Raw genomic sequence first — 26,167 nt, forward strand, 5'->3', positions numbered from 1 at the left:
GTTGGGCTGGAAACTTTCAGGCAAATCAATTATGCAAGATGTAGCTAAACCACTAATTTTTATCAGCAAATTAGTAATAAATCAGCTTTTATTTAAATCTTTTAGATATATATTTTTTGTGTTTGTTTGCAATAGTTCCTGTGGTGCTTTTTGCTATTTAAACTGTTGTGCAACTATAATCATCTGAAAGCGAAAACTTTCAGATGATTATGACCAATTTGCATGGATGCAGGTTTCACCAACTCAAACTTAAGACTTTTTAGGACAACCATGAATAAAATGTAAAATTTCCTTCACTAGAGATACACAAAACAACACAGGGGACCAAAACTGTCAATTTTGTGCCTTTTTGTGGCTCTTGGTAACAACCTCGTCAGATGCCTCTAGCTTGCTGCTAATACTTGGTTGCTAGCCAGCTAGCAAGAAAACAACTATTAGCAGCTTGTTACTGATGGCCTTACATGAATAATGTATTCATGTCTATGGTATTAACCACCTCCAGTGACAGAACGCAGTGAGCGTCCTTCAAGTGAAAAACCTACATAGAATGCCATTAAACAATCCTGAAACGCCTGCAATTGACACATTTAAGGCTAACTTACATTTTCGTGTTTGAATTTTATATATTTTAAAGCCTTCATTTTAGATAAATTTAGACTTTTTAAAAATGCGGACATCCAGCTGCGATATTCAGCATTGCTTTGGACAAATTGCCTTTCTGCTAATTTGATTAATTAAAAGATGACATGAAAATAAATGCAAATCACACACAAAAAAAGCCTCATGTTGAATTTTTATTACTGAAGAAGGTGAGTTAGTTTGTTATCCAGGTTATTTTGTGCATTCTGAGGATGCGACTCCAGATCATGCACTTTCCTCACTGTAGTTGTAAAAAAACCAAATTAAAACATTAAGTCGTTCTGTTTCATAACCAATGAATAATGATCATATAAAAAAAAGGAGCAACACAAATTGACAAAATCCAACAATCACGGTAGAAAAAAAAATGTTACTCGAGGCTGAGAATCAGATGGCTGATTTTACACACTATTAAAACTACGTCACATAAATGTTTACACTACCGGGCAGTTTCTCCTGTCTGAATCTGCAAGGACAGGGTGAGATGTGGCTTAAAGAAAGAAAGAAAAACCAAACGTTGATTTTTTTTTTATCCATCTAAAAGCTTGAGGATGCTTTCCCTCTCCTTCAGAGCTTTCCAGGCCTGATCCTTCTCCTTCTTGGTTGGTGTGCGCTTCTTCTGCCTGGCGGCCATGATGCGCCGGAAACCCTCCATCACCTCGTTATCGGCCACCCTCACTCTCTGCCTCAGCTCCTGCTTGCGCATCTCTTCTTTTGCCAACCTGCGGAGACAGCGGCACGACCCAGGATCAAAATCCACACCTGCACTTCGTTGGTGCGGTTTACACCAAAAAGGTACAATCCTCACCGGAGCAGCTCCTGCTTCCTGGCTCTGTTGTGGGCAATCAGGGCTTTGAGTTCTGCTTGTCTCTTCTGCAGCTCGGCGAGGACCTCGTCCTCCAAGTCTCCTCCTTGTCCGGGTCGCTCCTCCGAGTCCAGAAGCCCTTGAGCTATCAGCTCCTCCTTGATCCGCGCCTCCAGGGAACGTGTGTGAGGAACACTGGGAGCAAAGAAACCGGCAGGAAACGATCACCACCAACATGTGTGCAGGTTTCACCAACTCAAATTTAAGACTTTCAAAGGTAAGACTAGTCCCAGTAACTGTAAGCAGAAAATCCATCATGATAAAGAGAAACTCGTTCAATGACTGGTTGATGTTCAAATACCTGAAAGCTTTTCCCTGACTTCGAGGGGAAGTCCCAGCTCCATCATTCGCATCCTTCCCTGACATGTCCGGTATTGGAGAATCCTCCATGGGGGATATAATGTTCTCCTATAGCATAATGGGGGAGGGGAGTATGAAATAAATCTCAAAAGCGTAGCTTATTTCTTTACGTTTTATCTCCTGTGAATTCTTTAAAGGGGTTTTAAGAAAAACCCTCTAAGCTTTAGGAACCACGTGAATCATCAGAGTAGAAAACCTGGATCTGACCTCTACAAGGGCCTGAAGCAGACGCTGAGTGAGCGGACCAAAGGGACAACCGTCTTCTGGTGACTCGTGCTGAGATTCGGATTTCTTAAGCAGTGAGTCTACATCTACATGGACGAACACATGGATGAGTGCTGACATGGAAACACGTCTGTGCAGAAATACGATCCTGTCACTTTAAGGCCAAAGGCAGATATGGCTGTGTTGTTCTCTCACCTTTAGCGTCCAGTTCTGACAGAGGCCCTCCCATGATGCTCTTCTTCTTGTCGTTGGCTCGTGCCCCTTCCCTCTGCTCCTCCAGCAGGTCTTCTTGAGCCCACCGCTGGGAATAGTGTTTCCCCAACACAGGAATCTACAGGAGACAGAATTAAGAGTAAGAAACAGACTCCATTTACTATGGCTAGTCTGAAGGAGCCTGGCTCTGTGAAGCGGTAGCTTGAAAAGAGCAGCTCAGAGGCAGAGCTGCGTCTCAAAGGCGGAGCGAAGTCCAGCCAGGCGTTTTGCGCAGCTAAAGGATTTCTTAAACATGCATGAAAGAAGCAAGGCAGCACTGCAGGCGTGCCTGTGTGTGATCAAAAATAGTTGATTTTACATAATAATCTCATAATACAAAATTTTTGCATTGATCATAATTTTTCAGTGACTAGACATTTTCATTCTTTTACTTGATTATTTAGTAGATAAAAAAAAGGCAAAAATGATAGTTTTAAAAAGGCTTTAAACATGTTTTTTTGTGGCCCTCGAGGCTAAAAGTTGGGACACGTCTGGTCTGGAGCAGAGTACCAATCCAGTTTCAACTGAGCCTTTTTAGCCTCCAATGAAGGAGCCGAGTTTTGTTTTCTGTCGTACTTTGAAATACTCGGCCTCGTCCTCTGGAGGTTTCAGAAGCTCCTCCAGCAGTCGGGTCTCTTCATTGGTTATATCCGCACAATACGGCTCAACTGACGCCCAGAACCTGAAAAACAAAGTAGCACAAAGGCACCTGAAGAACTTTCTTTCTTTTTTTTATTTTTATTTTATTTTATGGGCTGTACGTTTGCAGGAAAGAAGGGATTCATTACCTGTTGGGAGCGTCGTTTTTTGGAGTGCGAGGGATATCTTGCGGATCATCTGTAAATTCATATTCCTGAACTTTCGGTTGCAGGTTTTTGGATTTGGGTCTACCGGGTCCGGGGCCCGGTCCGTGCCCTCCCTTGCCGTCCAGTTTTTGCTTCTTGGGTTTGTGGCGGACTGGGGCTGCAGGATCTGGGTCCTTGCTTGGCTTCAGAAAACGCTTGTCTCCCTTCTTGTCCTGCCAGTCTGTGAGGATCTGAGGAGGAGGGCAAGGTGGTGCGGTCACAAAGTAGTGCATACCTTTTATTTATTTTTTTGCCCCCAAATATGAAATCAGTAAATACAAATACATACCATTTATAGTGTAATTCAGAGATTAAGTAATCTAAACAAAACTGGCATAGAGACTCAGCATCCATCGGACAACTGGAATGATGACTTTGAATTAATACGAGTTACAACAACATTTAATTTAACTTTTGGATCAATAACGTATATCTGAATTTTAATTTGATCAAAGCATATTCAACTGTTAGAAGGGTCTAGCCAAAATCCAGAGCTGAAACTGGTTGAGCATCTGTGACAAACTTGAAAATTAATTTTCACCGGATTTGACCAAAGCTTGAGCTGCTACTGAAAGAATAATGGGCAAAACTTCAGCTCAGACATGGAGAGCTCGTACAAGCGTACTCCAAAACACTCATAGTTGAAATAACTATGGGGAAAGTGGAGGACAGGTTGACTCAAGAGACTCACTAAAAAAATACAATAAAAATTAATGTAAAAATTATTTATTTTTACACTAAGTCTATTCAGCATCTTTCTTTCAGGTTTAAAATGTGTGCTACTTAGAAAAAATCCCAATAAAATTGCACTAGAGTTTAGAAATAATGTGATTAAAAAAGAAAAAAAGTACACAAAAATGTATAAGAGGTGTGGATAAAGTGTCGTGGGTCTCCACGCACCTGCCTCTGCTCCTCCAGGGCCCGCAGTCGGCGGCTGGCGGAGGACAGCAGGGTCTCCAGCTCCAGCTGCAGGGTGTCCAGCTCCTCAATGCCGATGCCATCGTCCTCCGAGCGGCCCAGCACCGCGGTGTAGCGGGGGCACAGCTTCACGTGCTCCACGGGTTTGAAGTCGTAGTATTTAAGCGGGGGACAGTCCTTCAGCTCGCTCATGATGCTGTCCGGCGGTCTGTTCACACGGGCAGCGTTGTTATTTCTACGTCATTAAGTCTAATGGATTCACAGTAACAGAGCTCAGCGCGCGGCGTTTCACATCTCAAACCCAGAGCACGTAACGAACCTGGGGCCGCCAAGTCACTGCTTGGTGTTCACGAAAGCTGCGTCAGTGTTCATATTACGTACACGAATAAAATACGCGAAAACGTTCGGATGACCTGTTCCTGTGTTTTCGGGGCGTATACGCGTTCAGTTAGATGTTTTAAGAGTAGCAATATTTACCGTCAGAGAACGGCGTCCATGATGGGAAAAACCATTGTATTAAGAGAGGGGTGTTTGTGGCGTATATAAACAACGTAATGACCTCGTATAAAGCTAAAACTCGCTTAAAAGTAACGTTAGTAGGTGTAACAATGTTAGCAATTCAATGTAGCGCCAAATATGTGGGTAAAATGATTAAGTTTCGATCCCATCTACCTGAAATGCTAAGGTGGTATCTTCAGGGCAAACCATTTTGCCACCATGGTGTAACTGCGTCAGTACGTTCCTGCTAATAATTTAATTATACCTTTCTAACTATACGATATGTAGTGAAATAACCACTTTGCTCGGAAACCGGCCTAAAATCGTTTAAACGATCCCAAAACAAACCGTTAAACGCAACGTCTTCTCCCGTACAATAATGGAATGGACTCGTTGGGGTGTGCGCTCGTTTCGTTTAAAGCCACTTCTGACCTGGGCGGCGGCTCGAACTGCGTTCGTGTTTTTCTCTGTGACGCGCAGGCATCCGCCCCGTCAAATAAGGAGTTAATAGAAAACGAGCGCACTCTAGCTGCACTCTATACTATGTAGGATTTACGGAAGAGTCGTCCCAGGCGTGGCCGAGGAACTTCCTTCTTGTACAGATCAAAAATGGTAAGTCTCCTACACTACATGAACCTTTATAATTAAATATTTAGCTTCTTAATTCGGCTGATCGCGAGTTCGTTCAATGCGATATGAGCTAACTGGCCGGCTTAAGTGGCCGTTTCGCGGCCCGGCTGCAGGAGAAATCAGAGCACGGACATCCTTGATGAAACGATATGCAGATATGAGAGGGTTTGGCTGAGCTGCCTTTTCTTCTCGGGCCTCTTGTGACGGATTTATTCTCTCAATGCCTTTACATTTGAAGGCAAAAAAAATAATATATATATACGTATGTCGAGGATTTACTTGAAGAATAACGACGAGCTACCGTCACCTGAAGGCATCACGTCCACTACTCCTAAAGAAAACCGTCACTTCCTCCCTACAGCCAGACACGGCTGATTTATAGCCTAATAACTTTGTGTGTGAATGTATAATAAACCATTAGTTAAATGAGACTTTAATGTGGCAACAAAATATAATCAGGTGGAATGGATGTCAACCCTGACCTCAGAGGTCAAGCTCTCTGAGCTGGTAGGTTCACTTTTGTTCCTGCTCTGATCTTTATAACCTTTCTCCCCTTTTTTTTCTGCTCAGACGGCGACTCTGCGCCCCTACCTGAACGCCGTGAGGGCCACCCTGCAGGCAGCCCTCTGCCTGGAGAACTTCTCCTCTCAGGTGGTGGAGCGTCACAACAAGCCCGAGGTGGAGGTCAGGTATGTTGATTGGCACTGGCTCACCTGCAGGCCCGCTGGCTGTCAAGAATCCGTTCTTTATTTTTAATTACGTCCCTCGAGCCTCTTGTGGATATCCTGCGGCCGTCGCACAAGCACGGACTCGATCTGGCTTGCACAAGAAAGCTTGGGGAGGGAAGAAAAAAAAACAAAAAAAGAATGGCACAAGCCAGAGCGAGGGCTTCGGAAGTTGTGCCGCAGCCTGTTTTGCCGTCTGCAGCTGTCTTGTAAAAAGAATGAACAGATCCTGCGGGCTGACTAGATGCGCTTTCCATTGACATGGTTACAGGAGCAGTAAGGAGCTGCTTCTCCAGCCTGTGGTGATCAGCCGTAACGACAAGGAGAAGGTTCTCATCGAGGGCTCCATCAACTCTGTCAGAGTCAGCATTGCTGTCAAGCAGGTCATTTTAACACAGTTTGACGTTGCTGTTGTTTTTTTTTTAACACCACAGTCCTTTTTTGAATCTAAAAGCAACTCTGCTCAACTGCAGGCTGATGAAATTGAGAAGATTCTGTGCCACAAATTCATGCGGTTCATGATGATGAGGGCTGAGAACTTCTTTATTCTGAGGAGGAAACCAGTCGAGGTAAGGGATCAGTTTGTTTGTTTGTTTGTTTTTTTAATGACAGCAAAAGGTACAATCATCCATATGCAAACACAAGGCAATAAATTACCATGTCAACTTATTTGAATTGGCATAAATCATATTCCTCTGGAGTGAGATGAGCAGAAAGATGGCGAACGGATGGATTATTTTTTTTCTCTTTTTTTTTTTTGTACTAAACTGTTTGCATCTTCTGTCATATCTCCGCAGGGATATGATATCAGCTTCTTGATCACCAACTTCCACACGGAGCAGATGTACAAACACAAGCTGGTGGACTTCGTCATTCACTTCATGGAGGAGATCGACAAGGAGATCAGCGAGATGAAGCTGTCTGTCAACGCCAGGGCCCGTATCGTCGCTGAAGAATTCCTCAAGAACGTACGTTTGTTTCTTTTATTTCTTTTTTATAGGCTTGAATATTGTTTGACATAATGACGGAGGCTAATCATCCGCTTCCTTCCCACAGTTCTGATGCCGGCCTTGTCTTTGGGGTCTCTCTAAGGTGCCAATCAACTCACGGAGAGCTTAGGGAGTAAACAGCCAATCAGCGAGGAGATGAGATTGTTGTGACCAATCCGACACCCTTTAGTGTCCATCCTGTAATATTTCCCCCGTATTCATGGCTATCAATTCCTGTATATAATGAAATATTTGCTAGTTTCATTTTCAGCCTCTCTGAACAAATCCCCAAACAAAGGCGGGTCCTTAAAGTATTAATCAAGTTGATAGCCATGAATACGACGGAGCTCTGAGGATTTGTTGTTGCAGATGAAAAAGAAGAAAAATGACCAGTTTTTTTTTTTTTTTTTTTATCTTTTATTTTGTATCGTCTAACGGAGTCCTGTATGTTCTGTCGCTTTTGCTTCAAAAATTGCCTCCAAAGTTTCGGAACACAAAAAGGGGAGCGATCCGCGCGGCATTAAATCACGAAGTGGGAAGCTGAAATAAGAAAATAATGAGAGAGAAATAAAAGTGATTTGTTTGTACTTGTGTGTTTGGAGTCAGAAAAGCGCCGTACATGGTTTGCTGCCGCCACTGCTCCTATGAGCGCTTTTTGAGGAAGTGGCTCGTCGAGGGCAGTGAGGTCATGACAGCGAGGAAGGGGAAGTGCCGCGGACGGCGTGTCAGCGCGACACTTTCAGTGAGACGGGCTCATTTGTTTTTGAAGCGGGGCTGGAACGGACTACCCCAAAGTCGTCAACGTCTTACCTGCAGCAAATAGCCGTCCTGATGAAAATTCAGTGAAGTGCTTTTCTTTTAATTCTCATTACTTTCAGCCAACACATTAACTTCAACATTGGCTTTCTAAATAAATTAACATCTGTCACTCCCATGATGTAACCCCCTACTAAAATGTTCACTTCCTCTTTAATTCTACAACAAGTGCAGGCAGTAAAAACAAGTCGGGAACATTTGACACTTTTAATACACAAAGCATTATTTTACCACAATAAAATAGTTAGATTTTTGAAACAATACTACCTTGCCACACCAGAAAATGACAAAGTAATTGGTTTCAGATGATACTTTGTTCGCTTCACCCCCTAGTGAGAGAGGATGCCTAACTTCCTGTTAAGTGAAGTAATGAATCATACCAAGCGTGTTTCACACATCATATAAGGTATTGACTTGTTTTTTAGCAGATGAGAGACGAATGCTGTTGGAAAAAGTAAAGCATAAAAATTCTGAGTGGTTTAGAAAAATAACATCTTTATTGCAGTAGAGTGGGAACATACATTTTCAAGTCGAGATCAATATTTTTGGGCTAATGATCCTTTTTTGCATTCCTATGTGTTGCCTCAATAATATTTTACAGGTGGGCTCATCCCATCACATACAGTAACCAGGAAGAGGGGAAGAAAAAACTACTTCCACTCAATTCTAGCAACGGCTTATCATAGTTTACTGTTCTACTTCGTTCACTCCTGTCAGCACAGGCAGTTATTGTAAAGAGCTTTGTTTTCATATCGGAGCAGGTTTCAAAATCTACAGAGCTGCACATGATCACTTCATGTGAAATTATGATTGCACAAAGTCAAACATGCAGCAGACGAGTTGCACAATTATTTTGTAGAAACCACAGGGTTCACACTTGAAAACACGTCACAATGACTTCCCAGGGTCAAGTGTGCCTCCGCACAACACCGTCACGCTGAAAACGGCAAATTTAACGAGAGCCGAGTGCTTACGACATGGACATCTGGTTCACAAAGGTCAAACGCTCCTTAAACTCGGAACAGGAGAAACAAGACACAGGAGGAGCTACAGATTGTGGCAGTGTGGCACCTCGTCCACCCAATCAATGGGTCACGGGTGGAAAGCGGGTTGGAGTGGCTGGAAATGTGAGAAACGCACAAGACCGGTGGGGGGGGAGGGGCAGAGAGGTCACTTCAGTATCACCCGATTCCAACCCAGACATCAGAGGTGAGCAGGGACGGTCTGCAGGGCGTCTTGCGTGGTACGATGGATGTCGACGTTCTGGAAGGAGGAATGAGGCTGGGTCAGATGGGCTTTCACGTCCCAACACTTTGTCAGAAAATGAAATCACTCATGTCTGTAGTTAGTTTGGCGTAACGGAGGGCAAAATCCAGAGCAGTTTGACACCTTCAATTGGTTTTACTTTTTATATACGCCACACAACTGGAAATGGGGTTTTCTTTTGTCTTAAAAAAAAAGTCTTTGCTGCCATTAAAATAATCAAAGTGCCCGTTAAAATATTTACAAGTTGAAACTAAATGTTGAGCATAATTCATTAGCCGCTCCTCTGTGAGCAGACGGGAGCCTGTTCTGGACACAGAGAGGATTCTGTTCAGGCCCAAAGACAGCCGCTCTGTTATCCAACCCCACAGGAACCTCTGCATATGAATGACCGGCAAACATCCGAGTCCTCAGAGGAAAGCAGTACTTGGTCTGGGGAGTCTATCAACTACATGGCAAGGCTATATTATTATAGAAGCCTTTTTAGAAATCTGGTTTAAAACATTTATTTAAAACATATATCAGGGGTGTCAACATCCAGTCCTGGAGGGCCAGTGTCCTGCAACTTTTAGATGTGCTTCTGCTGCACCACACCTGAATAGAATAATTATTAAGGCTCTGAAGATCTGATCTACACCAGGAGGAGGTAATTAAGCCATTTCATTCCTGTGTTTTGTACGTGTGGCACATCTAAAAGTTGCAGGGCACTGGCCCTCGAGGACTGGAGTTTGACACCCCTGATTTATATAATAATCTACTTTTAATTTTGTCAATGACTCCTGGCAGACCTGGTCAATTTGTCATTATAAACATGAACAAAAGCATGTTTGAGCATTCTCAAACTTTTTTTTTAATGCCAAAACTAAGCAATTACACAAAATATACATTTGGTTGATGCTAAATATTTACAACCGTACTTAATAAACTCAACACCATGAGTGAAAAGCTTTTTATAAAAGATCTGCAGCTTGACAAAAGGAAGGTTGTATAAAAGACACCAACTTTAGCATACAAGTGTATTTTGCCCCAACTTGTTTAAAAATAGAGACAATATTTATTTACCTTTATGTCAGACAAAGTAGCTTTTGTCGTAAAACACAAAAGAAAATGGTGACTAACACAGATCCTTGGGGAACACCAGTGGATATTGTAAGTTGAGCTTTCAGGTAATCAGTTCTGACCTCAAGACCAAATCATAAAACAGGAAGTCTAAAACTCGTACACATAAGTTTAAGTTAAAAAAATAAAACAGGTGTCATTTGTTGTCTAGTGATTGTTTATGTTTTTTTTTTCTGTACTTGTGTCTGAAACAAATCATCTCTTAATGGAAACTTAAAAAATAAAAATAAAAAAAGAAGCACAAGGAGAGTTGGGGAGGAATCAGTGGATGTTTAGGTGAAGTTTATTTACAAACAGCGAACAAAAATATTCCTTTTAAGTCTGATAATTGATGTGAACGTCCTTCAAGATCTTTCACATTATTTATCACAAACAGCTACATAAATCCAGCATTTTTGACTTGACACTGTTTCACATTCTAATAAATTAAAGATTGTTAGGAAAAAAAAATCTGCAACGTCGTGTAGGTAGATTAGAGTTTCGATAAAAACCTTGAGGCACTGGTAAAAACAAATTGACATCGCTAAGGCATACAGACAAGATTGTGCTACACATAAAAGGTCCTTCCTCAGACGAGGCGCCGGAGCTTCATTGCTTCAGGGTTCGGAGTGCAGCATCATTTAAAAAGCTTTTCGTTTGCTCTCCGAGAATGGGAGAGCGAGCGCGGCGAGATTCGTGGCAGGATTGAAAGAAAACCCCAAAGATTAGCAACCGGAGTCTACTTATTTACCACCTTTGCCACGCCTTCAAATGCAAGCACAAGACAAAAAACACAAAGACCAAAGAAAAGAGGTTCAATCAAGGTTTTTAGAGTGTGCATTTCAGGGTTCATTGTGCGTAATCGAGGCTAAAGGAGGGAAAGGGGTGAGAGGAGTCGGAGAGCGCTAACTGCCTCACTGGTGAGCTGGCACAGTAATCAAAGCCTCCTCTGACATCCGTGTCACGTCTACGTTCTGTTTGATAAAACAAAAAAACAAAACAAAAAGGTGGAGGAATCAAACACAAGGGAAACAAGAGATACACTACAGACACACATTAACGCACAATTTAAACCATAAAAAACTTCCACGTTTGGTTCTTTAAGTGTTTTCTTTCCTTCATATGACAATTAGCTGTGAGCTAGCAGGAAGATGGCACCTCATGCTAAATATTATGCATTTGATCTCGAGAGCTAAAGCAATGTTTTCTGTTAGCTTTAAAAGGAACTGTAAACACTTCCGATGCGTTTGCACCCTGCAGACAAACGACACGACCGTTACGCTCAACAACCGAGGCGACGAATACCGGCGCCACGTGACCCACCTCTGGTTTCTCTCTGTGCGTGTTGACTGCGTCCACGTTTAGGCAGATGGACTCCACTTTACAGCCTGCGAGGACAGGTATTTGTTGGTAAATCAAAAGATCAGAACACATCCACTTGTTAAGCATAGTGAGCACAAGATGGCAGCCCTACCGTAGGCCACGGGGGTCAGCTTCAGCACAGTGTGCAGTGGGCACTTCAGGTACGGCAGCTCCTCTATACAGACACATAAATCAGACCAATGAAACCAGCAGAAGCCCACCTCGCGCCATCAATACAGACGCTTTAACTTCATTCTTTAAAAATATATGTACATAAATAAGTTAGTGTACTTTGACTTCAGTCAATTTTACATGACGCATTTAAATATTTTCTGATCTTCAAATTCGCCTGATGAAGGAGCTGGAGTCATTTTTCAGCCTTGATTCGTGGGTGATCTGGCTGCCAGGATTGGATGATTTTCAGGAAAAATAAATAATCACAACTTGGCACTAACTGGGTCACCAACAAAACAGGAAAACTGTATTTTATGTAACACGGTGAGTCGTATCTGTTGTTCATTCAGCCTGTAAGTGAGTGAGAGAGAGCAAGACTTTGGAAATTCTTTCCAAAGGCCACAAATGGCCCCCGTGCCGCACTTTGGACACCCCTACTTCACAACACAAATAACAGTTTTTTTTATTTTTAAAGAAAATGTTATAGTTCCCTTACAAAACCCAAGCAAATGTGTAATTTTACCGTTTTGGTTATCACCCCACAATGTTTCATTGGTTTTATTTTGTGTTTGACTTCTTAAAGCACCCACCTGCCGTCTTGTCCAGGAAGTAGGCCAGCAGACAGCGCATGACCGCCTGGTGGCAGATGACCAGCACATTCTCCTGCCTCTCCAGCTCCATGATGACGGGCTCCAGGCGCTGCACCAGGTCCTCGTAGGACTGAGCGTGGCAAAAATGTTCAGAGAGGCTGGTCAGGTCATCAGTCAAAAGACGGAGGGAAAATCTGCCGAGCGAGGCTTTCTCCGTACAGGTAAACAGACTAAACATCGGAGGAGGTGGAAAATGGACAGTAATGACCGAATCCGTCTTTGTCTGGGAGGTTATTGGAGGGATAATGGGAAGAGGAGCTGGCCGAGCGTTCAGCGAGAGTCACAGATGTGAAATCTTCTCATGTTTAGCTAAAGACGCCTTGGAGGCTGAACGTCCAAGCAGAGTCTCTTTAACGGAGCTATTTGAAGAATGTGGGTTTAATGTGGTTATTACGGTAACAAAGGAGAACTGAGTCAGAGTCTCTCCAAAGTGGACATGGGACAAAAAAACAAACGCAATTTCATTCATCATTTTACGTAAAGTACACCTAAAAATTGCCACCTATGCATGTTTTTAGGGCTGCAACTAACAAATATTTTAGTAAGTGATTATTTTATTCGGTTCATTAATTAACTGATCGGATAAAAGGATTTTCCACATTCTGCAGAATGTACATTTCACATTGGTAGAAATACATTAAAAGATGCAAACAAGCATTTTTTAAAATATAAAAAGCATTTTATTTACGCAATAAGAGCATTCTTTTAGTGAACGGTTGCAGATTAATTGACTAATTTATTGATTAATTTTACTTCGATTCAGAACGGATGACTCAGACTTGTTCAGGACGCCTTAAATGTCAATGTGGATGAATGCAAACGGTGAATTGCTTCGCTGGTTTTAGGAACATCAAATGTTTGCAGGTAAAAAAAAAAAAAAAAAAAAAACTTCATCGGAATAAATGAATAATAAGAACAAACTCTGCCTCTGACCTCTCCTTTTGGATAGCGATAGCGGTACTTGTCCTGGTCCCTCAGGGCGAACTCCAGCGGAAAATTTTCCTGGATCTCCTCGTACATCATCTCCTCACACACACCCTAAAAATTACATCACACACACACATTGAATAAAAAAAACAACAACAAAAAAAAAAAACACGGATAAAACAAGTTACTTACAAACAGCACGATGAAAACATTACTTCATGGTCCCTGACGGTAATTTCTACCATTATATCGCTTATTGACATTTTCAATCAATTGATGCTAATTCTACTTAGTGAAGAGCGCAGGAAGAAAATACTGTGGTGCAAATTTTACTGAAGTTCGTATCTGATTGGAAGATTGTAATTTAGCTCTAAATTAAAGGACTATTTCACTGTTTTCGGGGAAATTTAGACAAACGTTAGATCCTCTCTGGTGTTAAATCTTACATAGCTACACTGGTCAAACCTGTACTCGATGATTCTAAGCTGAACAGAAATCCCTTCCAGCAGCTTTTTATGAAACTATTTAAAGAAAACATATATTTCTGAAGCTTTTTGGACAGTGTGAGGATTGCAACACACACACTGTGTTGTGGCCTTTATTTTTCACTACAAAAAAAACCTTTTCTCAAAGGAATCACACAGGAAGTGGTGGGAAAAAAAACCATGAACCAAAACTCCTAAAGGATTGGGAATCAAACCCTGGATGGCTGCATCAAATGACTTCATAGCTCTACTGTTGGTAGCTCTACTCGATGGTCCAAGCCTGAAATCCCTCTTTAACAGACAACTGAGGTTCAGAGAAGGGAAGCGTTGAGGTGAAGCTCTCCGTTCTTGTAAGAACTCACCGCGTCGATCTCGTTGAGGACCTTCCACTGCTCATACGGGGCATTGAGGGCCTCTGCTGTCTGGATAGTTCTCTTCATCTGGCTGGTCCAAACCTTCAGCTCGCCTATATTCTGCGTCTGGATGAACTGGTTCAACTTCTTAGCAAACTGGACGGACAAGAAGGACGTTTATTTTACTCTCCTGGCCTTGTGGCTACATCTCTCAAGACTTCTCCTCTTCTACCTCTTTCCCCCTCGGCGTGAGACCCGAGTCGCCCCCGATCCGACCCTTGACGTTGAGCTCGCTTTCTCCATGGCGACACAGGTAGATGGAGCGCGGCGTGATGTGGATGTTCATGAGGTAGTAGACGATCCGGCTCTGGACGTGGTCCAGCACCTTGTTGACCAAGTAGCGCTGGCCGACATCCATGATCTTGATGAAGGAGAGATCCCTGAAAGGAGACGGTAAGTTAGCTCGGCTTTCATATCTTCCGAGTCAAACGACCGACGGCGGACCAGTCGAATGCCGTCGGATGTCATTGTTCATCCTGACCTGTCCAAGACCTCGTCCAGCGTCTCATAAGAGTTTTCATAGCACTTTATCCTCTTCATGAAATCCTCCACTGCTTCCTCCGTGTTGCAGTTAGTGTAATCTGGGCTTCCCAACTTCACTTGCTGAAAAAGAAAAGAACAGAAAGAAAGATGGGGGAGAACAAAAGTGAAGTCACACCAAGGCAAAATAATCTGATACAGTATCTCTTCATCTTTTTGTCATTTTATATCAGTTTCCCATTAGGATTTTATGTGATGCATCAAAAAAAAAAAAAAAAAAAAAAGGATTATTGTGATTGATTTTCTTCAGCAGGAACATGGAAACTGTGGCTAGATATATGAGAAACATGAAGGAGAGGGGCTTCTGCACAGCGGCTACTTACAACAATGTTTTCCTGAATGACTTCAGGGTCTTCACACACCGACTCTACAAAAAAAGCCTGAACGAAGAGGGAGAAAACACAGGTTTGGTGCAGCCACCATTAGAAACATTCTCTTTACATCTTTACGTGACCGCCATGAAAACTAATTTTACTGGACAAACAGTCCCAGGAATTATCCCAATAAAGGTGAATAATAACCTTTTTTCAAGCAATTCAAATAAGTCAACTCTCTTAAAGATCAACAAACTGACACTGGAACGGGAAGACATTGTAAAGAACCAAAAAATAAATGAACAAAACGAGCAAAGACAATAAATAAAACTGAAAAATTGAAAATGCACACATTTTTGCAAGCAAAAATCAACCTCTGAGAAATTAAGACTCGTTGGAAAGAAAATAACTGAGTTCATTGAAATTTTTAATTGATTTACTGCAGGCTTTACGACGGCAGGTTTCACCTTAAAACCATTCTGTTCTGCAAACTCCAGGATAGTCTCCCTTCTCTCTCTGGTTGTGTTTGTCGCATCAAAAACCTGTCAAACAGAAACTGTGGTTTCAGGCGAGCCTCTTAATTCTGTCGCTGCATAGAAAGAAAGTAAACACTTAACCTACAGCGACTTGGCCTCCTTCCTCTGTTAAATACTGTCGCACGTCGTTCAGAGCCGCGGAAGCACACTGCCTGCAAGCACAATGCAGACATTCATATATCTGCCGCTCAAGAAAAAACACAACAAAAAAAGTCATTAGCATAGCGGCAGCTACGGATCATACCTTCTGATCTTCAAACCTTCCTCGTTGTTGGGATGGAAAAACTCAAAGGACTTGTAGATCTTCAGGAACTCCCTCCGGTACTGTCCAACGTTGAACTCTGGAGAGAAAAAAAAGGGAGGAAAACAAATAAATACTTTCAGATGTTTGCGCAGCGGCAGCTCCATGTTTCTGGTGAGTTCGCCTCTGTTCACCGCGGCTGAAAACGCAGAGAAGCCGTCGCGGATGTGCACAAATGGACACTACGTGGTGCGAGAGTGTCTGTCCCTTTAACTCCGGAGAGATAAAGCGACAGACTTGTTTACCGCAAGTTATTGCGATAAACAACAATCAATCGAATAAAAATGCAAGGACGCGTTTGCAAATATCAATACACTTCAAGTTCTAATAAACACGTAATACTGGAGCTGGAAGATGTTTTAAATATCCACAATAAACAGAGAAAACAACAAAAGCAATGAATCATAAAGTTTATGTGAACAAAATTCTCTTTAAAAAAAAGAATGGGGACTAGTTGGGACCTAAGCACCAGACTGAAGACTTTAAAAAAGAGAGATAAACGATAATTCATGCAATAATTATTGAAGTTCCTTTAATCAATCATGCGATTAATTGATTTGTTGCTTATTGCAGCAGGCCTTCCTCACATGACAATGTTGTCACTTTTTTCCTTTGTGGTCAGACACCTGAACCAGACAGGACAGATTCATAGCTGCTCACTAATACGTATTATTTTATAAACTAGTAGGGATACACGATAACTTGCAGCTCTGGAAAAAATTAAGAGCCCACTGCAAAATGATCAATTCTCTCATTTTATTTTTTTATATGTAAATGTTTGAGTGAAATGAACATAATCATTTTTATTCTGTTAACTACTGACAACATGTCTCAACATGAAGTTCCATGCAAAACATTTAGTATTTCTTTAGAGAAAATGAGAAATGGGCAAAATAATGAAAAACAGGCAGCGCTTTCAGACCTAAAATGACGCAAAGAAAACACATTATTATTGAATTAGAAACAGCAACACTAATGTTTTAACTCAGAAAGAGTTCAGAAGTCAATAGTTGGTGGAATACCAATGGGGGTCAGTGCAGTGGGCTCTTAGTTTTTTCCAGAGCTGTACATGTATCACTATATTCACGTATATTTGTATATATATTTTCTTCTGTTTCATTTGGACAAATTGTTTTTTTTTTAATGAAAGGCGACGTCGAAGACAAAAGTATTTATTTTCTTGTGAGAGGCATCAAAAACCCTCCCCGCCGCTGGACGTTAGTACCTCTGGTCGGGACGCCGATCCAGTTCAGATAGCGGGTCAGCTTCTTGGAGATGTAGGTCTTTCCTCTCGCAGGCAGGCCCACAGTGACGATCAGGGTGGGACAGTTGGTCATACATACTGGAATAACAAAGGGAAAGAGAAAACCTCTGTTATCACTTTTTTGCATTTTATCAATCTCTTATTGGAAAGGCAAGTTATAATTACTTTGTACAATCCAGCTTCCACCACAATGGAAGTGTGAGCAGGAATAACAGAATCTGTCATCACTTTTAATGAGCACAGAGGAAATACTCTCAGCTTCAAAACACTAAAGTAATCACTCCAATTATCTTCCCCAACTATAAAAAATAGACAATATCACTGTTACTGCATGCTTAATTATCCATCATGTGTAATTGAAAGGAAAATATCTCATGCAAGAATGTTCTGTTTTTTATTATTATTTTTATGAGGGCTGATCAAGGAGCAGAGGTCACTTTGTTTCCAGGACGTGTCGCCATGGTTGTGAAATGCTGGATCAGGAAGGCGAGAAGCAACTTTCCCCATCGGGGCCCTTTTAACTCGGTCAGAGAGCACGCGGTTTGCACGGTTTGCTCGTTTCTTTGTCGCTGTGAGAGACTGAGCCCTTGTCACGAAGCAAAGCCAAATCTGAATCTGGCTTTGCCTTTGTCGCTCGCCCAACCAGCCAATATCCAGGAGCGTCGCTCCACCTCAGCAGCTCCCACAGAGCGACTCTGACGTTCGCGTCCGAGTCGCAGCGCTCGATTGAAGCAACTTTGGTTAGCCCCTTCGATCAAGATTTTACTAAACACAGCAGAGGCTTTATACGTTTTTATAAATTTCATAAGTTGTATTGGTTTGAGAGGGCCTCTCTTAAAGTGTTTCAAAGTTAAAAGAGCTCACTCTCTGTGTGTTTAACGGTTTTACAACTCAGAAAGTATGTACAGTAGAAATATTCACTCATGGTTGGACTTTAAAAAAAAAAAAATTAATCTTGAACTGCAGCTTAACTAAAGTACAGAAGCTGTGTGTGTGTCGCAAAAAGCAGGATTCAAATTTTGACTAATAATTTCTCCCACCAATGAATTTAAAGCGTTTAGGTTTACATGCACTTCCAGGGGCCTCGAGGGCCCTAAACAGACGCTTGGTTTGCTTTTGCTTTGGGCCGGCTGAAGCCAGCTCCAGGCTCGTTGGGACATTTTGAGCCCCTCTCGCCACGAAGTGTGCGCAGACACAAAAAATGAGAGACTGTCACACGGCAAGACTTCCGCATGAAAGCAAAACAAACAGTTTTGTCTGTCAACTGCTGGTGCTTCGCCCGGCACAGCAGGGAGGCAGAGATGAACCGCGCGCATCTCCGCTGCGGGGAACGTTACGTGAATCTTTACGTAACCGTGCGAACCAGACGGGCTGGAGCAGCAGCGCTGCGTCTGAACTCTGCGCACTGTTCCCCCCACCCCCCAACACACGCTTCAAAACAGACCGACCGACCGACTGACGCAGCAGCAGCAGCGCTAATTCATCATTAAAGGGCGAGTTCACCAACGTGCGCGTCTCGTTAAAAAGCCAAAAACGGTAACGCTATCCTAGCAACTGTCGCCACGTCGTCGTCTATACGCACCCCTTCGATGAGAAATGTGTTTTTCAGGAAGGCCATTTTTATTTGGCATCCATATCTTCTTCAGAGGGTTCTGGGTGAGTTCCCGTGGACTGAACGTGGATTTGTCCTCCATGTCGCTGGGCGGTGAGGCCGCGGCGGGGACACTGACCCGGGGAAGCTTCCCGTGATGCTGCTCCGAAGGTGACCGGTGCTTCATCCGCGCGGCTCAATTCAGATAGACCTGCAACTACCGCGCGCGCGCTCTCTCTCTCTCTCCCTCCCTCCCTGGTTAGTGTTGAAGTCACGTGCTCAGTTTCGCTTCGAACCTAACCGGCGACTTTGTATGGCAAGGCATATTAGCATTTAATCATATACATAAATGTTTTTCATGAACCTAATTTTGTCGAATTAGAAATGTATCAAATTTGATCAGAAATAAAGTTTTTGGGTTCTTTTTTTCTGTGAGAAAACAGCAATGTCATTTATTCAAAAATATTGTGTAAACTTTAAGATATCTGATGCTGCTACGCCTAAATTCCTCCACTGTGGCACAGTAAAGCCTATTTCTTTGCTAGTATAAATAGAATTTTTGAAGTCAAAATGTACATTTAGCAAATTGGAACTAAAGTAGAAATCCTTGTTTTTGTGCACAGATTTGACAAGAAAAGTTGATCCAAATTCTGCTCCAAGCTATGAAATGAAATTGGACTTGCCATACTAAACCGTAACGACTGAAGTACAGGCGCAACTTGTTTCCTGTAGCCAGAGTACACAGAGTAGTGTACTTTTGTTGGGTTAGGTGCAGTAATTAATTTGAACAGCTGATGAAGCTTGAATAACATCACACACCCATTTAGTCATAAACTGTTATAACAGCAGGATAAGCACAGATAGGACTAGTAAGGCAGTAAGTTGAGCAATAGGTTGACGTTTGATAAAAAGTTCAATGTGCACTGACAGCAAAAATATTATCACAAGATAATGTTTTCTAATGTAGTTAGATTAAATTTCATATTGTGCTTGACTTAAACAAAGTAGCACATAATTCTTTAATAGAAAGAAAACATCACATGTTTTGTACATTTTTTTTAATGAAATTTTGAAAAATGTGACATGCATTTTGATTCAGCCTCTTTATGCTGCAGTATTTTGTTGAAACATATTTTGATACAATTACATCTGGTCTGTAATTTTCTATGTAATTACAGATCCAACTTAATGACTTTAATTTAGTGTGATGTCACCACAATGAAACCCAGTTTCAGCAACTGACATAAGAAGTTACACAATTAGTAAATAGAGTCCACCTGTATGTGAATTAATGTGAAAATGTAGATGATCTGCAAAGGACACAGAGAACATTGGAAGACCAAACAACACATTTGTTCAGGGAGAAAGATGTGGAGAAGATTAAAAGCAATTAAGAGTGATCAAACCTTTGAAATCTCGCAGAGCTCTATCTAATCCATCATCAGAAAATGGAAGTATGGCCTGACAGCAAACCCATAAAGTGCTTCACATCATAACAAACACAAAAACACAAAGTCGTCAAGTGGGGGGTTCTTGCCTTTTAATCCAGAAAAGGTTTACTGATTGCACTCCTACTGTGTTATATGGAACAAAATACCAATTGGTATTTTTATTCCCACTCACAATCATGCAGTTTACAACGGTGTTAACAGCCTTTCAACGGGCTTCAACCTGGAAAAGCGGTAAGAGTTTTGGCCTAATCTCTTAAGAAATGAGAACAGACTTGGAACTTCACCTTCTGGCAGGACAACAACTCTGAATACGCAGCTAGAGCTACAATGTAATGGTTCAGGACACGATACATTCGTGTGACAGATGAGGCGGGATAGGCCGGTCACTTAAGGGTTTTTTCAGCTGACTTTACAGTCCAGCTTTTTGTCATATTTACATCTGTTTTGGTATTGTTTCTTTGCCTTTGTGACTTATCACCACGTGACTTTCCATCTTATGCGTTTGCTATAAAAAAGAAATAACTCAAAGCGGAGACCTAAATCCCACAGAGGATGCACGGTAAAACCTGAAAATTGATCTTCATGACCCCAATCCAGTCTGACTAATGTTTAGCAGATGGCATGCAGCTCCAAGTGTCTGTAACTTACTTGGTTCTTTGCAGGTCCGGTGTGTTTATGCTGACAGTATATGTAGGTTTTATGTATTACGTGCAGCATTACCATTATTTTTCAGTGTAGAGGTTAGGGTTAGGTATGTAGTGGTTAGGGTTAAGATGAGATTAAGGTTTAGGCTGTAGAAATGAATGGAAGTCAATGGAAAGACCCCATAAAGATAGTCAAACATGTGTGTGTGTGTGTGTGTGTGTGTGTGCGTGCGTGTGTGTGTGAGGGGCTTATGAGGAAACCTACTTTCCTGTATTTCTCCAGCACCTCCTTATATTTGAGATTGTGTTATCCAAGCACAGTGGTTTTCTGTTGACATTACATCAGACGTGACGCCAGACAACATTCGCCTGATTCAACAACAATATCTTTGCTGAATGAAACGCTAACCTTTTAAAATCCGAGCTAATCTCACAGCACTGCTAATACTTCGAGAGCCGACGGAGAAAAACTCCAGCTATGAGGCTGATTCTGGTTGAATCGTGATGCACATTAGAAGTTGCAAGTTCTTAATTGCTGAAGCTTTTTGTCGGTAAAACCTCGCAAACTTAACCCAAGCTACAATTGCAAACTTCAGTGTAGTTAGTCAAGATTTAATGGCATAGATCGACACAAAGTGGCAAAAAGAAAATGGAGTAGAAGGAAAATTAGATGTTTTCAACCTTTTTTCCTAACAAATACTGGAAAGAGTATTTATAATTTGGTAGATTCCTTGTACAAATGCAGCTTGTGCAGACTGAAAGTTTGTCCACTTCTCTTCTTTCTCCTTTCACATCAGGTTATGTTCACATTAGTTTTTGGTCCCATTACATAAAATCTTAGCACTTCTTTTCTCACGTCACTTTCAGACAAACGACACTAGGTGGCACTATTGCCCTTCCTTCCTCTGTCAATCAGGCGACCCAGGTCTGCTGAGCATCACTGCACATTGACACCAGCATGTCCTAAACAAAGCTGGAACGAAGGACATATTTCCAACGCCTCCATACCTTCAATTACATCTTCATACCATGTCTGTTTTGTTTCCAGGAGCTTCTCAGAGTCTCTCTCCATGCAGGGCGAACAGAAACCCTCAGAGTGTGTGTGGGCCGAGTGCAGCCACCTGAAGACACCACAACAGGACAGGACTTCGCCGGAGCAGGACCGAACTGCTGCACGGACGTTTCCAGGTTAGTGGGCCCATCGGTTTGGTGCGTTTTCTTTCGCGCCGATTATATTAAGCTCAGAGTCGGCCTCGCAGATGGAGCTGCAGAGACTGTGACCTAAATGTGGCGAGATGGAGGTGTTCCTAATTAAATGACTGCAACATCCGCGGTCCCTTACTGCCGGCGGAGCATCATTTAAGTCGGGTTCATAGGGTCCAGGAAGAAAAGTGGCTCCCGTGACTCACGGCGTATTTTTAGAATTTCAGCCGGCTAAAGTAAACACGCTGCAGAGCTTTTATGATCCCGTACAAACCGAGACGCCTCTTATCGGCCCGCGCTCATCTGGTGGGTTGTGTGTGTGTTTTAATATATGATAGTCTCGACTGTGGCTGAACGGGGTGGCTTGAGACGCTTAGCCCATGAACTTTCTCATAACGTCTACAAGCTTTTCATGTAAGAACACACGCATTTCATCAAAGAGGGATAAAACTACCATAAAGCTTCAAACCTACTAAGTTTTGGAGCTTGGTAGGTCCGGCAGGGAGAGCATAGATCAGCAAAGCCACCAGGAAGGCCGTAGTGACCCTGGAGGACCTGTTGCCATGACAACTTAAAACTATCATTTGTGGGAAAGAGGCAATAATAAAAAATAAAAAATGCTTTGATGGAAAGAAGAAAGTTGTGATATTTGCATGTGAACAAGTGGGCTCGGGTCAAAGTTCAGCTACATACAAAATGAAATGATTTCAGAACAAAATGGCCTCCATCATCAAACACGGCAGTGGCAGCATCATGCTCTTTGAAAGCTCTGGGTTTTTTTTGTTCTTCTTTTGGCAGGGACAGGAACAAATGTTGCAAGCCGACAGCAAAGTTAACGTTACGTCAAAGACCTGGAAGGTCGACATTTTTTGTCAAAAGTAATACCAGGCCAAGTATAAGATCATTTTTAAAAGCTAAAATTATCAAAAAAAAATTTTTTTATATATAAGGACTCGGCAATAAACGGAACATGAACGATTTTTTATTTTTATTAGTTTTTTTAGGGAAAGGGTCGTACATCTCCGATTTCAAATGATTTTTGTACCTTTTCCTTGTTTGTTGAAAGATACCCGGCTTGCTTATAGTTCTGGGCTCAATTTAAGAAATGCAGTCAGTCCTCAGCGATAAAAATAATTTTCATTCCAAAACACTTTGTGAATCCAGCACAAGCTTTTCTACAGCCGGTAAAACCAAACTGGGACGCACCAGAGCCCAAGTCAATGAGCAGATGTGGTTCTGGCTAACATGGAAACACAAGGAAACCAGAAAAAGACGATCACTCTGTATTGCATCAAACGCCCAAACGGCCCCCTGACCTTCGCTTTGACCAGCCTCGATCTAGACCTCACAGGACAGCTTCACCCGAAATGTTAACTCAAAGAGGGCTCAGTTCAAGAGCACGCCACACTTTTCAGATGTTAGTGTCGCCTTGTAATTCTGCACCGGGTCAGCTCGGTTCTTGATGCAGAAACCTTGAACCCGGGCAGGAGCGTGTGACAAAATGTCAAAGGTGAAGGTCGACGCCTGCTGTTCCAAGGCCCTTCGGAGCAGCTATTTATGTAGGAAACAGATTCTTCAGCGAGGTGTCCTGCGTGGTTTACACCAGAACACTAACAGGAAGTAGAGCTCAACTCTTCCTCCTCCTCTCCATCCTCCTCCTACCAGCAGCTGCCAGGCTCTGGTTGCAGCCAAGCTGCCTTTCGGCCCGGACCAGTCGCTTCCCAATATAGCAGTGCGGTATCACCGAACCCCTTCCTCCAAAAGGGCCCACGCTCCGGAGGAGCCTGGACCTGGGTTCTTCGGCGTGACGTCACGGGGGCGGACGCGTTGCGCGGTCCGGTTTCTAATCAGAGCTGCACAATCACAACAGCGAACAGCTGTCAACAATCCGACCGCATCCCCGCACAGCCGTCACGCGCGACCACGCAGACGAGACTGAATCGGAACGTCTCGACCCGATTCTCCTTTTTTCTGTAGAAATCGTAACATGTCAGTCTGAAGCCCGGATCGACCAGGCTGCGCACTGTAAACAGCGGAAATTATTGTCGGATGCAGAATGTAGAGGAAAGGTGAAAGCAGCAGCAGCAGCAGCTGCAGCAGCTGCTGTTTATGTCCTAAAGAGACGCGCGGACCGCCAGGTCTCTTCCTGTAATCTGGCTCCAGTCACAGCAACAACGCAGCTAAACGCTCGGATCCAATAATAATAATAATAATAATAATAATAATAAGCCCAGCGACGTTCTCTTACCCGCCTTGCCCTGGTTCTGCGTGGACTTGCATCGGCTGGAGCAGCCTCTCATGGTCGTGGAGGAGCGTCTGATGGAGCGCAGTGCGTGGCGGTGAGTACGTGCCTCCAGCAGCAGCCTGCACACCACTCCACTGATGCTGGAGCACACACACCCTCTCTCTCTCTCTCTTTCTGTGTGTGTGTGTGTGTGTGTGTGTGTGCGCGCGCGTGAGAGACTTGCACAGAAATGGATGTGGTGAAGGAGTTGCCTCTACCTGTCCGTCCTCCTCTTCACCCTCCTTTATCCCACCCACTGTCTGACAGCTGTGGGTGTGTGTGTGTGGGCTGGACCTTTCAAATGACACCGGACGGTCCGCGTTTAGACATTAATTTCGCATTGAATTAGCAGGAATTTCAAGGAAAATGTAAAAAAATTAAACTTTAAAAAAAAATCATTCAGGGTATAAAAAAAAACAACCTTTAAAATACACGCAACAAAAGCTTAAAAAAAGTTAATACTTTTTATTTTTATGTTGGACAAAGTTTCTAGGAACCTTCAAAGGAGACATTTCGTTCCCCAGGGGGATAAATATGATGTGGCACAGAGACTCGTATGCCAACCGTCAATAAAACCAAGAAGAAGATTTATTCCAATCAGCAACAACAAAACACATTTCCACATTTCTGTTTGCCAGCCTAACATCAAACCTCCTGAAGATGAAGACCCTCTGGTGTTATATCCCACTTGTTCTGGGAACCAGGATGTTCCCACTTTCCTGTCGAGAACCAAATGAACAGTGATGTCCTCCGATGTCCAACTACCCTCAACTTGTATGAGGGATTTTGCATTTCAAAATGGCCGTGTCAACGGTACTGAGACGTAATTCAAACCCGTTTATTTTATTCGACGCAGACGTAAAACCAAAACTTGTAGACTGAACCGATTACATGTGTTGTTTGGAAAATAAAGCTTTTAATGACGCTTGCAAGATCAGGACCTAAACAAACAAACAAACAAAAAAAAACACCTTCCATACCATGGAGTGCAGTGGATGATGTGTGATGCTGTGGGCCTGTTTCGCTTCCAAATTTTGAGAGTGAATTGTGTCACAAAGGAGACGAGGAGATATCAAATCAAAATCTGAGATGCAACTGGAAGAAAATGGAAAAGGGGTCACCACTGGGCCAGTGAATGATCCAAAACACGTTCCCAAATCAACACAGAAGTGTTCCGCAAAACAAAAACAATTATATTCCACAGACCTAAATCCCACAGAAACCTTCTGAGATGAGCTCTGGAGACAACAGCAGAGGACTCGGGACACTGGACAAAATGTTGTACAGGTCAAAGATTGAACGTCATAGGAGAAGACTTGACCTCTTGGACAGCACCAAGTATTGGCCTGAACGCCTAAACATCTCGGCGAGAAGTGTCAACTCGGGTTCCATCAGATGGTTACATTTGCAAGGCTTTTGCTTAGGAAATTTAAATTAGTTAGTATTTTAATCAGGTTGGGATTTGTATTTTGGTAAAGCCACGGCACCACTCAGATCCATTCTGCCATTTTGATGAACTTCTGAACTGGGGATTGTTGAACCAACGCATGAGTCGGTCTCAGCTGCGGGTTGAGAACATCGAGGAATGCCCATCCCTTCTCTGTGGTGGATTAGCACTTCAAATAACCTGCAGGGCTGCTACAACTGGACCAATGCAAGTTATAACTAATACCTTTTGTTTCTCACGTCTGTCAGCAAAGTTAGTCTCCATGGTTTCCCCGGCCTGCAGGAGTTTGTGTGCCAGTCAGCGATTGGCTCAGCTCTGCCCGGGTGGAGCGTTTCGAAACAAACGTCGTGGAAGAAACATCCGATTCCCTGTAAATGAGTTGAGTCACAAATGTCTTTTCTGGGCAGATTAACCAGTCAATGAAACATTTAGTCAATGGATTCAAACGCCTTAAAATC

General features: G+C 42.7%; 3 protein-coding genes across 9 annotated transcripts; 1 reads left to right on the plus strand and 2 right to left on the minus strand.

The window, feature by feature from the left end:
• Positions 1-781: 781 nt before the first annotated feature.
• On the minus strand, positions 782-5,013 carry tada3l (transcriptional adaptor 3 (NGG1 homolog, yeast)-like). 4 transcript variants are annotated; one of them, XM_055023669.1, is made up of 9 exons: positions 4,777-5,013; positions 4,087-4,312; positions 3,130-3,377; positions 2,918-3,023; positions 2,285-2,420; positions 2,072-2,175; positions 1,806-1,912; positions 1,448-1,639; positions 782-1,361 (listed from the first exon to the last, which is right to left on the minus strand). In XM_055023669.1, exons 2-9 carry the CDS (start codon positions 4,294-4,296, stop codon positions 1,169-1,171), a joined length of 1,296 nt encoding a protein of 431 aa, XP_054879644.1. In that variant the 5' UTR covers positions 4,297-4,312; positions 4,777-5,013; the 3' UTR covers positions 782-1,168. The 4 variants fall into 4 exon arrangements, with proteins under 4 accessions (XP_054879644.1, XP_054879637.1, XP_054879649.1 ...); XM_055023662.1 differs by lacking the exon at positions 4,777-5,013 and adding an exon at positions 4,582-4,756; XM_055023674.1 differs by lacking the exon at positions 4,777-5,013 and adding an exon at positions 4,424-4,756.
• Positions 5,014-5,093: 80 nt separating this feature from the next.
• Positions 5,094-7,533, plus strand: arpc4l (actin related protein 2/3 complex, subunit 4, like). The gene is made up of 6 exons (XM_055023684.1): positions 5,094-5,214; positions 5,803-5,921; positions 6,229-6,340; positions 6,431-6,526; positions 6,755-6,925; positions 7,014-7,533. The coding sequence occupies exons 1-6, from the start codon at positions 5,212-5,214 to the stop codon at positions 7,017-7,019; spliced, it is 507 nt and encodes a 168-aa protein (XP_054879659.1). The 5' UTR covers positions 5,094-5,211; the 3' UTR covers positions 7,020-7,533.
• A 422-nt stretch (positions 7,534-7,955) lies between these two features.
• Positions 7,956-24,386, minus strand: pfkfb4a (6-phosphofructo-2-kinase/fructose-2,6-biphosphatase 4a). Of its 4 annotated transcripts, none has more exons than XM_055023643.1 (14): positions 24,227-24,386; positions 17,051-17,167; positions 15,769-15,865; positions 15,610-15,676; positions 15,456-15,530; positions 14,998-15,054; positions 14,616-14,737; positions 14,307-14,514; positions 14,084-14,230; positions 13,243-13,347; positions 12,250-12,379; positions 11,598-11,660; positions 11,447-11,511; positions 7,956-9,025 (listed from the first exon to the last, which is right to left on the minus strand). In XM_055023643.1, exons 1-14 carry the CDS (start codon positions 24,276-24,278, stop codon positions 8,966-8,968), a joined length of 1,365 nt encoding a protein of 454 aa, XP_054879618.1. In that variant the 5' UTR covers positions 24,279-24,386; the 3' UTR covers positions 7,956-8,965. The 4 variants fall into 4 exon arrangements, with proteins under 4 accessions (XP_054879618.1, XP_054879602.1, XP_054879609.1 ...); XM_055023627.1 differs by lacking the exon at positions 24,227-24,386 and adding an exon at positions 18,672-18,955; XM_055023634.1 differs by lacking the exon at positions 7,956-9,025 and adding an exon at positions 10,410-11,097 and having other exon boundaries at positions 24,227-24,385.
• Between the last annotated feature and the right edge of the window lie 1,781 nt (positions 24,387-26,167).

Source organism: Poeciliopsis prolifica, unplaced genomic scaffold (genome assembly GCF_027474105.1).
Source record: "Poeciliopsis prolifica strain line A6 unplaced genomic scaffold, Auburn_PproV2 SCAFFOLD003, whole genome shotgun sequence".
NCBI lineage: Eukaryota > Metazoa > Chordata > Actinopteri > Cyprinodontiformes > Poeciliidae > Poeciliopsis > Poeciliopsis prolifica.